The 12487-nt window shown below is 37.5% G+C and overlaps 1 protein-coding gene across 4 annotated transcripts in view; it reads right to left on the bottom strand.

Annotated features, from left to right (window-relative positions):
• The window catches only part of KLRG1 (killer cell lectin like receptor G1), a 62960-nt gene that overhangs the window by 32948 nt on the left and 17525 nt on the right, over positions 1-12487 (bottom strand). For 3 of the 4 annotated variants that reach the window (XM_044229085.1, XM_044229082.1, XM_044229083.1), the window contains exons 4-5: positions 1414-1514; positions 909-1008 (exon numbers count right to left, since the gene is read on the bottom strand). In XM_044229085.1, coding sequence (XP_044085020.1) covers positions 909-1008; positions 1414-1514 — 201 coding nt within the window. Of the gene's footprint in view, positions 1-896; positions 1009-1413; positions 1515-12487 lie in introns of those variants that run through there. The other variant, XM_044229084.1, reaches the window with a different exon arrangement.

The raw sequence follows: 12487 nt of genomic DNA, 5'->3' as shown, positions 1-12487 counted from the left end.
GCCCAATGTGGGACTCGATCCCAGGACCCTGGGATCATGACCTGAGCCGAAGGCAGTCACTTAACCGACTGAGCCACCCAGGCATCCCTCTCCAAACCCTACTTAAGAGAAATAACCAAGTTTTTCTCATTTTTGAGGCATTCATGCCTAAAATAATTTGGGAATCAAGCACATAAATGGCTTCTGTAAACTTTCCTCAGATTGACCACTATGTGAAATTAACCTGCAAATCACACATCCACAACATGGAAAAGATATGGTCATATATCAGTTTATTCAACCACATCTATGCACACCTATAAAAATTAAATTCAGCCAAGGCCATGTCTTTAAGTGGTGAAGAGCTGAGAAGCAGAAAGCACCACCCTGTTTCATCCTCTTTCTACAACTTAGGTTCTCACTATTAGCATTATCCTTTAGAATATAGCTTTCTCCGTGAAGGGCCACCATTAGGATAAAAATATATTATGAGGAATCAGTAACATGCCAACTTCCTAGCACACATCAAAAACACCTATAACACATGAGCAATAGTATATACCTGCGCAGATTTCATCAGTTCGGACCTTAACATTGAGGAAAGGTACACTTTTGACAGAAATGGTAAGGATGGGGGTGAAGGAGGCAGCATCAGTCACTACAGTGAGAAGTACTACAAAAAACTTCTATTTCCCAAATGATCCTAGATCTGATCTTTAAATTGTTAGGATAATATCTAAATGTTCTCAAGGAGAGTCCAGCAACAAACCTTCAGTTCCCAGGGAAGCTGCACTAATCTTACATCAAATGCTATGTCCTAGAAGTTTCATCATTCACCAAATACATGCGCATGGTCATCTGAGCACCCAGAGGCCTGCTCCCTCGTGTGAGGGAGCCTTACCACAGATCTGACCCCCTCAAAGTCTGACCTTCTTACAGATCCACGGTAAAAGAGCTTCACAGCTGGCGGCTTGGAGATGGTGTTGGTTGATGGCTCCACACTTCTGGATCAAGCTGTTTGAAACAATGCTGTAAGAAATCAGGAAAGTCAATCACTTAAGGTAATATGAGAGCAAAGGAGCTGCAAGGCATGGAAGAGATAAAAACTGAGCAGTTCTTTCTCCCTATTCAGGCCCCACTTCTCTCAGCTCCCAGAACATTAGCCTCTCTTTTTTTCGTTGTTGTTGGGGTTTTTTGTTGTTGGTTTTGGTTTTTTGTTTTTTTGGGTTTTGGGTTTTGTTTTTGTTTATTTGTTTTGTTTTGGTTTTTTTTTTTTTTTTTGGCTCTTATCCACCATTCATTTCCTCTCCTGTTCTCTAGTTCCTTTCCTTACCCTTTCCTCTCCTCACCATCTATTAACCTTGACCTCTTTCCCCATCACATACTTTCTCTTCTCCTTTTCTCTTTTTTCCCCATTTTTTTGAACCCCCTTACCTTGAGATTTTTAGGGGTGACCCATCTTCCCACCTCCAGCCAGATTTGTTCCTCAGACCAATCCAGTAAAAATCATTTTTGAGGAACCGTCGAAGCAGGCGCTAGGGAGAGATTGAAGATGATGGAAAAAGGTAAGAAAATGTAGGAAACTAAAGAAGAGATTCAGTGTCGTGATCGATAATTATTCTTTACACCCCCTCTTGTTACCATTATTATGGACTGAATATTTATTTCTCCCCAAAATTCATATATTGAAGCTCTAATTAATAACATGATGGTACCTAGGCATATGGCCTTTGGAAGGTTATTAGTTTTAGACAAGGTCATGAGGCCCTCACTAATGATGACATTAGTGTCCTTTTAAGAAGAGTTCCCAGCACACTCTCCCTCTATCAGGAAAGGACACAATTATAGGGCAACTGTCTGCAAGCCACAAATAAGAGCCTCACCAGAGACGGAACCCATCAACATTTTGATCTTGAACTTCTCAGCCTCCAGAACTGTGAGACATCAATGTCTGTGGCTTAAGCCACCCAGTGATACTCTGGTTAGCAGTTCAAGCTGATTAAAACCACCACCTAGTCCAAATAACTAATCTCTCTTTTAAACTTTAATTCTATACTTACACAGCAGAGTGCAACATTTCCTATAATTCAACTTTATGTGTATAATTGCATTTTATAACATGAAAGACAAGATAAATATTATACTCTGCCTTCCACTGTAACTTCCTCCTTGGTTAGATGAAGTACTTAATAGGTATTCAAATAACTTTTACAGAAGAAAAGCTTAATACCACTATGGAAGCAGTCATCTTTCTAATTATCATTTAATACATAAGTTATTATTAAGCTTTCAGCAATATACTTGCTTTTTTCCCCACTACACTCTTATTTTTCAAGTTCTCATCAATCTTGCATATGACAAGTAAAATAAAAACAGTTCTTAAGGAAACAAGCATAAGACAAAGTTAAGTTGGTCCCATGCTACCACTAGAACAGAGATAACATATTCTTTGCTCTGTAGAGTCTGACACTCAAATGAAGGAGTTATACTCTAAGGTAATTGCCTCAATAAGTGGAATAAAATAAAGGATAAATTCCAGAAGATTAATACTATTGTAGGATTTGGCGTTAGTGTAATGAATAGACTTTGCAATAAACATCCTCAGCTTTGAAAAATGCTTTTGTTACAGAGACCTTTCTTGTGATGCTGAATTTTCAATGTGATGTTAATGTTAACAAGTAATGTGTTTCTTCATGAGCAAAACGGATAAAATTGTAAGTTTGAAGACCAATCTACTCATGGGAAACAGTTACATATAACATAAGTAGCTCAGTTTGTGTGTGTTTTAGAGCATGAGTGAATATTTAAAGGTATTCATATGTATTTTAACAGATACTCAACCCCCTGGGTTACAAGTGGTGGGCAAGCAAATATGTGTGCAGGAGCATTTGTGGACATTTGATAACTGATATCCCTGTGTATTCAGCAAATACTGTATGTATACTTAATGAGATAATTTCCTGCATCTTCTCAACACTCTACTTCTTATTCTTAATCCTTGAAGTCACTGCAATTCCCTTGTGAAAAAAATAAAAACTAAAACTAATAAGAAAGCATCCAAGTTATATCTCCAGTCCTTTGACTTTGCTACCAGAAATCTTGTGTGTTAATGGTTTTGTTTGGTTACTTGGTTGGTTTGGTTTTCTCTGAGTTAGAGTTTGACCTGATAGATGTTAAATGAAAAGGCCATAACTTGTTCCTGTGATCATGTACTTCCTGACTATTTGTCTTAAGCCTCCTTCCTACATTAATGCTCTGAGATAACCGTGACTTCATCTGGCAGTGGCCATCACAAAAGCACCATATTCTCAAATTCAGTGAACTTGCTTTGATCTCTCTCCTCACTCCTTGGACTTCTTCTGTTTGAAGGAATAGAAACTCAACTTAGTGATAGTACTTGGACTAGAACCCAAGGCAACACCTTGGCATGTCCTGTACTGAGATAGTCCATCTCTCTGCAACCTATCTCTCTCCTAAACTATGCTTTCTCGGAGTACCTGCCTGGCTTGGTTGGTATAGCATGAGACTCTTGATCTTGGGGTTGTAAGTTGGAGTCCCATGTTTGGTGTACGTATTACTTAAAAAATAAAATAAAATGATGCTTTCCAGCCCTGAAAAAGATCATGAAACTCATGGGATGTGTCAAGAAAGGTGCACATTTGGCTAAGAAACCACATTCTCTTTGATGAAACACACCAAGAAGACAACTTAAGCTTATATTATAACATTAGATTTCAGTATTATTTACTGGGTCCAAGTGTTGCCACAGAACAGGCTGATGTATGAATAAGGAGGTCTACTAAAGTGAACACATCATGTTTGTTTCTCATTACAACCAAGGTCAAATATCCTAAAACCTGGGCTGGGTGAGGAAGCCCTCACATGGTAAAGTACAAACTGCAGAACTAGAGGGTGAAAAGAAGCCACATCAGGGAAGAGAGGAAGTGTGGGGACATAATTCTGGGGAGAAAAGAAATGCAGGTGCTGTAATGGGAGGGAGTTTTGATCCTGGAAAGAAAGAAAGAGAAGAGAAAGAAAGCAGTGCAGGGAACTGCGCAAGACAAACACTTCCCCAAAACCATTGAGTAGGAAAACAAGAGCAGCTGATTATCACAAGTTTTTACAAGCCAGGAAGTCCAAAGTCTGAAGCTTCAGAAGTCCATTAGCCACAGCCCAGTGGAGCCTGGTGGCCACAGCAGTGCTTCCGTGGGGAAGGAAGGCAGAGACCTGGGACCAGATAGCATGGTTTGAGGATCCCCTGGATTGCACTGGAAGAGAGAGTTCCCCTTCTTGGAGTGCATTTGGGAGAGGCAGCATGGCCTCTCGGGGGTCAAAAGAGCTTGTGGACACTAGTGTGCTGCCCCGTTCATTAGCATAGGAACAGAGACACCACTGAGAGCGGCAAACCCTGGTGCCCGCTTTTGCTACACTTTACCATAAACTCCAAGCCAATGCACAATCATGTCACTGCTTTTCTGGGACTAATGGACACCAGCTGCAGCATGGCAAGACCCTCCCCCAGAGGATCATCACCACTCTGCACCACTCTGGGTCCCTAAAATTTGGAGTTTTGAAACCTAGCCATGACCATGACAGAAAATACAGGAGTACTGTGTCATGCAGTGGGCAGATGGCTCAGTCACAGATGGCTCAGTCACAGACCCTGCATGAGGGCAGGGTCTGATGGAAGCCAGGAACACAAGAGAGGAGACTGCAGAGGACTGACCTGAGGGATAGAGCAGCCAAAACAGAAAAACACAGTGCATACTGTGAAACACATCCTAAAGCACCAGGCCTGGGACAGTATAGGACCTCTTAATATAGTCATTATTCTCAGGAGCAGCAAACATAAGAGGCTTTCTAACACAGAAAAAACAGTGACCTACCCAAAATGAAAAGACAGAGGAATTCACCCCAAAAGAAAGAACAGGAAGAAGTGATGACCAGGGAACTAATAATAAATAATATGTCTGAACCAGAACTTAAAACAACAATGCTAACTATACTAGCTGGGCTTGAGAAAAGCATAGAAGACACTAGAAAATACCTTTCTGTAGAGATAAAAGAACTAAAAACTTGTCAGGCCAAAATAAAAAATGCTATAACTGAGCGGTGCCTGGATGGCTCATTTGGTTAAGAATATGTCTTCGGCTTAGGTCATGATCCCAGGGTCCTGGGATCAAGCCCCTCATAGGGCTCATCCCTTTTCCTCTGCCTGCCACTTCCCTTGTTTGTGCATATTCTCTCTGTGTATCAAACAAACAAACAAACAAAGTATTTTTAAAAAATTAAAAATGCTATCACCTAGATGCAAAACTGACTGGATGCAATGACAAGGATGAACAAAACAGAGGAACTAATCAGTGATATGGAAGATAAAATTATGGAAAATAATGAAGCAGAAGAGAAGAGGGAAAGAAAAGAAAGATCCATGATTCATGGATCATGAATGTAGACTTAAGGCATTCAGTGACTCCATAAAGCATAATAAAATTTGTATCACAGGAGTCCCAGAAGAAGAGAAGGAAAGGTGGCAGAAAGTTTATTTGAGCAAATTATAGCTGAGAACTTCCCTAATCTAGGAAAGGAAACTGTCATCCAAATCCAGGAAGCACAGAGAACTCTCATCAAATTCAACAAAAGCTGGCCAATACCAAGACATATCATAGTACAATTTGCAAAATATAGAGATAAGGAAAGAATCCGGAAAGCAGCAAGAGAAAAGAAATACCTAACCTACAAGGGAAGATAAATCAAATTAGCAGTAGCTGTCTCCACAGAAACTTGACAGGCCACAAGAATGTGGCGTGATATATTCAATGTGCTGAATGGGAAAAATATGCAGTCAAGAATACTTTATCCCACAAGGCTGACATTCTGAATAGAAGTAGAGATAAAGAGCTTCTGAGATAAACAAAAGCTAAAAGAGTTTCATGACCACTAAACCAGTCCTGCAAAAAGTATTAAAGGAGACCCCTTAAATGGAGAAGAAAGACCAAAAGCAACAAAGACTAGAAAGGAACAGAAAAAAATCTCCAGAAACAGCAACTTTATAGATAATACAATGGCACTAAATTCTTATCTATCAATAATTATTCTGAATGTAAATGGACTAAATGCTCCAATCAAAAGATAAAGGGTATCAGAATGGATTAAAAAAACAAGACCCATCTATATTTTGCTTACAAAAGACTCGTTTTAGACCTAAAGACACCTCCAGATTGAAAGTGAGGGCATGGAGAAACTTCTGTCATTCTAATGGAAATCAAAAGAAAGTCAGAGTAGCGATACTTATATCAGACAAACTAGATTTTTTTTTTTAAAGATTTTATTTATTTGACAGAGAGAGATCACAAGTAGGCAGAGCAGCAGGCAGAGAGAGAGTGAGGGAAGCAGGCTCCCTGCTGAGCAGAGAGCCCGATGCGGGACTCGATCCCAGGACCCTGAGATCATGACCCGAGCCGAAGGCAGCGGCTTAACCCACTGAGCCACCCAGGCGCCCAAAGACTGCAACAAGAGAGGAAGAAGGCACTATATCATAATTAAGGGGTCTATCCAACAAGAAGATCTCACAATTATAAATATACATGCCCCCAACTTGGGAGAACCCAAATATATAAACCAATCAATAATAAACATAAAGAAACTCATTGATGGGGTGCCTATGTGGCTCAGTCAGTTAAGTGTCTGCCTTCAGTGTAGGTAATGATCCCAAGGTCCTGGGAAAGGCCCACATCAGGCTCCCTGCTCAACAGGGAATCTGATTCTCTCTCTTCCTCTCCCTCTGCCCTTCCCCCCACTCATGCGCACTCTCTCTCAAATAAATAAATAAATAAATTTTTTAAAAGAAACTCATTGATAATAACACAATAATAGAAGGGGACTTTAACACCCCACTTACAGCAATAGATCATCTAAGCAGGAAATGAACAAGGAAACAATGGCTTTGAATGACACAACGTATCAGACGGATTTAACAGACATATTCAGAACATTTTATCCTAAAGCAGCAGAATACACTTTTTTTTCCTAATGCATATTGAACATTCTCCAGAAAAGATCACATACTAGGTCCCAAATCAGCCCTCAACAAATACAAAAACACTGAGATCATACTATGTGTATTTCAGGCCACAACACTCTAAAACCTGAAGTCAACCACAAGAAAAAATTTGGAAAGACCACAAATACATAGAGATTAAAGAACATCTTACTAAAGAATGAATGGGTTAACCAGGAAATTAAGGAAGAAATTTAAAAATGCATGGAAACAAATGAAAATGAAAACACAACAGTCCAAAACCTCTGGGATGCAGCAAAGGTGGTTATAAAAGGAAAATATGTAGCAATACAGGCCTACCTCAAGAAGCAAAAAAAGTCTCAAATACACAACCTAACCTATACCGAAAGGAGATAGAAAAGGAACAGCAAATAAAGCCTAACACCAGCAGAAGAAGTAAAATTTTAACAAAGGATAGAGCAGAAATAAACAATATAGAAACAAACAACAAAAACAAAAACAGCAGAACAGATCAACAAAAAGAGCTGGTTCTTTGAAAGAATTAATCAAGTTGATAAACCCCTAATTAGACATATGAAAAAGAAAAAGAGGGCGCCTGGGTGGCTCAGCCAGTTAAGCATCTGTCTTTGGCTCAGGTCACCATCTCAGGGTCCTGGGATCAAGTCCCTCATCAGTCTCCCTGCTCAGTGGGAAGCCTGCTTCTCCTTCTGCCTGGTCTTCCTGCTGCTCCTCCTGCTTGTACTCTCTCTCTCTCTGATAAATAAATTAAAACCTTTTAAAAAAAACAGATTTTTATTTTAAAAAAGAGAGCAAGAGAGAAAGGATCCAAATAAATAAAACCACCAGTGAAAGAAGAGAGATCACAACCAACACCACAGAACTATAAACAATTATAAGAAGATATTATGAAAAATTATATGGCAACAAAAGGGGCAATCTGGAAGAAATGGATAAATTCCTAGAAACATACAAACTACCAATACCAAAACTGAAACAGTAAGAAATTGCAAATTTGAATAGACCCATAACCATCAAGGAAATTGAATCTGTAATAAAAAATCTCCCAACAGATAAAAATCCAGGGCCAGATGGCTTCCCAGGGGAATTCTACCAGACATTTAGAGAAGAACTAATACCTATTCTTCTCAAACTGTTCCAAAAAATAGAAATGGAAGGAAAACTTCTGAACTCTTTCTAGGAGGCCAGCATCACCTTGATTCCAAAACCAAAGACCTCACTAAAATGGAGAATTACAAGTCAATAAGCCTGATTAACATGGATGCAAAAATCCTCAACAAGATACTAGCAAATGGAATCGAACAGTACCTTAAAAGAATTATTCACCATGATCAAGTGGGATTTATTCCTGGGTTGCAGGGGTGGTTCAATACTTGCAAATCAATCAACATGACATATCACATTAATAAAAGAAAGGATAAGAACCATATGATCCTCTCAATAGATGCAGAAAAATTATTTGACAAAATACAGCATCCATTCTTGACAGAAACCCTCAACAAAATAGAGATAGAGGAAACACATCTTAACATCATAAAGGCCATTATAAAAGGCCCACAGTAAATACCATCCGGAACGGGGGAAACTGAGAGCTTTACCTCTACAGTCAGGAACAAGACAGAGAAACAAGATATATAAAAGATAAGTCTTGTGCCACAAGAAATTAAAACCTTTTGAACACAAATGCTCTGCCCTTTTTACTTTACCCCCATGGAGTACTTACTTATATATGTTGGGGGTAGGGAGGTAAACTGAAGAGTCAGGGAAGGGTAAGAGAGATGAAATGATGTCTTAATTTCCAGAATAGCTTGAAACTTTTCATGCAGTTTTTAACCAAGTTGCTTTAAAGGATTATTTAAAATGGAAAAAATGAGTTTGTCCTCATTCCTCTGGATATGGCAAGAAAAAGTCTGTTTCTTTCTTCCCTTTATTTCAAGGGTAGAGGGATGGCTGATAAAGCACAGAAATGAACAAAGACTTGCTCAAAAACCTCAGGTAGAGGGGTGTCTGGGTGGCTCAGTGGGTTAAAGCCTCTGCCTTCGGCTCAGGTCATGATCCCAGGGTCCTGGGATCGAGCCCCACATCGGGCTCTCTGCTCAGGGGGGAGCCTGCTTCCTCCTCTCTCTCTCTCTCTGCCTGCCTCTCTGCCTACTTGTGATCTCTGTCTGTCAAATAAATAAAAATCTTAAAAAAAAAAAACAAAAACCTGAGGTAGAGTCTGAGGAGCTGGGATTAGATAGTACCGACATACAAATGCCAACCCTGCACTAATTTACTACTCTCTCAACCCACACATTTTGAAGTCACATGATCAGACCAGTTTACCACTTCTCACTGGTGAGGCTGGAGAGTGAAAGTTTTATTATCCCACTCAGAATAAACCTTAAAACCAGACTGTAATGATCAGTGCTCTGTGTACTCATGGACTGTGTGCGTGTGCGTGTATGTGTGTGTGTGTAGAAACAGCACAGAAGCATAAACAAGGGTGTTGACTCAGAATCCTCATCCTCCAAAGAGGGTATAAACGAAAGGACTCAGGTTTGTTGTATTTACTTTAGAGTTTGTGATATTTGGTCTTATTTTACAGAGAAAAAAATGCAAAACCTAAAAGCAAAATGAAGACAGAGCTCAAACAAATAAAATCAGATATATTTTTCTTTCTTTTTTTTTAGATCAGTATTCATGCTTATATACCCACATACCTTTGCAAGTTATATTTTTAAATTATAACTTAAATATTATTAAGGCATAGAACATACTCCTTAAACTACCAAACTAACATGGCTTACAGGATATATCTAGTTATTTCAATCTATATGGAAATAAACTAATAATATGTCAAAGTTACTTGGTCATATCTTCAATTGGCTCATCTAATCTTGGGAACTATATCCTTAAAAAATGACTTCAAGAGAAATAATTCATATAAAAATGCTTTAAATGAATAAAAATTAGAAATAAGAAAAATGTTGTCTAAGATAAGAAAAATAGATAAACAATAATAGAATAATACAGAACCATAAAAAATAAATAACTACAATAATTTTTAAATGTTTGGAAAAAACAGTAAGGAAACAATGTTATATGATGAAAGCAGAACATAAATATAAGGTGTCCAAAAAACCTGGAAACATAGGATAAATATATTTGTAAATATATATATATATGTTATAAATGTATATGTTATATTTCTAAATAATATCATTAATTTATTTTTCTTCAATCTCTGGACACCTTTTCATGTAAGGTATTTAAAGCAATGGATGTAGTTATTAATTTGGAAAAAAAAAGTACAATACAGATCACCCATATCTAAAATCAACTGGGATCTATTGTTTTAAATTTAAAGGAGTTTTGCCTAAAAACATATCTAGAGATTTATGGAGCATATTACTTGAAAATGTAACTAATATACTATTTAAAAATAAATTTATCCTATGTTTCCAGACTTTCAGATACCTTATAGTTTACAGACAGCAATTAGTATCATATAAAAACATGCAGATACATTAAAATATATCAAAGGAAAATTTGACAGGCTACAAATTACTAGAGTTTAATATTGATATGAATGTTCCCTATAATTTTGTGAATATGCACAATACTAAAAATAAATTAAGACTTGCTGTGTAAACCAGAGCACTCTCTTTAAAAGACAGTGAGACTGTCCATTGACAAATGAATGGATAAACACAATGTGATATATCCATGTAATTGACTATTATTCAGCCATAGAAAGGAATGAAATTCTGATGCGTACTACAGCATGAATGGACCTTGAAAACATGCTCAGTGAGATAAGCCAGATACAAAAGGACGTAATAGGCAAATTCAGAGACACAAAAAGTAGAACGGTGGTTACCAGGGGTTGGGGGAAGGGGGAATGGGGAGTTAAGTGTTTAATGGATACAGAGTTTTGGTCTGGGATGAAGAAAAAGTTCTGGAGAGGAACAGTGGTGACAGTTGAAAAACAATGTGACTATACTTAATGCCACTTAATTGTACACTTGAAAATTGTTAAAACAGTTTTATGTTTTGCATATATTTTACCACAATTCTGTAAAATGTTAACCAAAAAAAAAAGATACTGAGCGATATCTTAACCTATCTACCACACCTACAATTTTTGTGTGAAGGTCACAGCTGCTGCTCGTTCTGTTTATGAGGGAAGCGTGACAAAAACATAGACATTATCAGACTATAACAACTCCAGAGTTCAACAGTTCTCCTACCATCACCCTGTGTTTCCAGGTATTTCTTTGAATCTTCTAACATATTTAAGATATCCTCATAACAAAAATGCTTAGTTCGACAAGTCATAATTTATTTTGTGATACATATTTATTGAAATTTCACATCTTGGAAGACATAAGAGAAAAGCAAGTTATTTTGACTCTAGGCTTCATTTTGAGTGACAAGGAAAATTAAAGTGGAAAAGAAGAAAAACTAAAATTAAGTGATTCCTATATGTTAAAGGAAATTCCACACAGATTTTCTCATTTAATATCATAATAATTCTGGAAAGAACTTTCTCTACTTCATACCTGAGGAAACTGAGAGTCACAGAAGGTAACAAAATTTCTCAAGTTCACGTAGCTAGTAAAGCAAGGTAGTAAAAAACCAACTTGTGACTGTCTCAAAGACACCAAAAAAGCCCTTTCTGTTACTTAAAATATGGGGGAAGTGACCACCTTACCATAGTGTTTGTATTGTAGTATCCAAAGAAGGAAGCCCTGATTATGTTTAGATGTAAATCCTAAAAAAACAAAGAAAAGCCAATATCAAAAGTTCAGGAGGAAGATAGGGACAATCCCAAAGTCATAAACTCTGACAGGGAAGAGGGTTAAGGCTGAATAAGAGGTTGTTAAAACAAGAGCCTGGTGATACAATGATATGATAATAATAAGGAAGAAAGATGTCACAGGGTGAGGAGCATTGGAATAGCTTTAAAGAAACCAAAGTATTTCCACGGGGAACTTTCTGATCAACAAGGGTGTATTTTACGATAACTTACCAACAACTATAACAAAGGTTAAGAGAAGGGAAGAGCCACAAGGGGCTGGTTCTTGTGAGCTGGCGGAGGGTGCGGCTAAAAACAAACCCAAAACAACAACAAAAAACCCTAAAAGCAAATGCTAACATCCTAAATGAACTGAGCCTAACGGAAAAACATGGCAACAAAAATCAAGAACTTGAATATACCTAAAGATCTAAAGATAAATTCAAAAGAGCAAGAAAAACAACAGAGTCAATGCCATCATGTAAACAGAAAACTGAAGAAATAATGGAGTGATTCAATTTTCATTTTATTATTTTCTCAAAAATAAAATAAATATTTAAGTCCAAGATAGAAAAAAAGATAATAAGTGAGAATCTCACTACTTTAAATAGATTTAAATCCTATAAGGTACATTCCAGATTTCAACTTCAAATAATTTTTTAAACATGAATAAAAAAAGCACAGCAGAC

Source organism: Neovison vison, chromosome 12 (assembly GCF_020171115.1).
Source record: "Neovison vison isolate M4711 chromosome 12, ASM_NN_V1, whole genome shotgun sequence".
Taxonomy (NCBI): domain Eukaryota; kingdom Metazoa; phylum Chordata; class Mammalia; order Carnivora; family Mustelidae; genus Neogale; species Neogale vison.
This window is presented reverse-complemented; position numbering and strand designations above follow the sequence as displayed.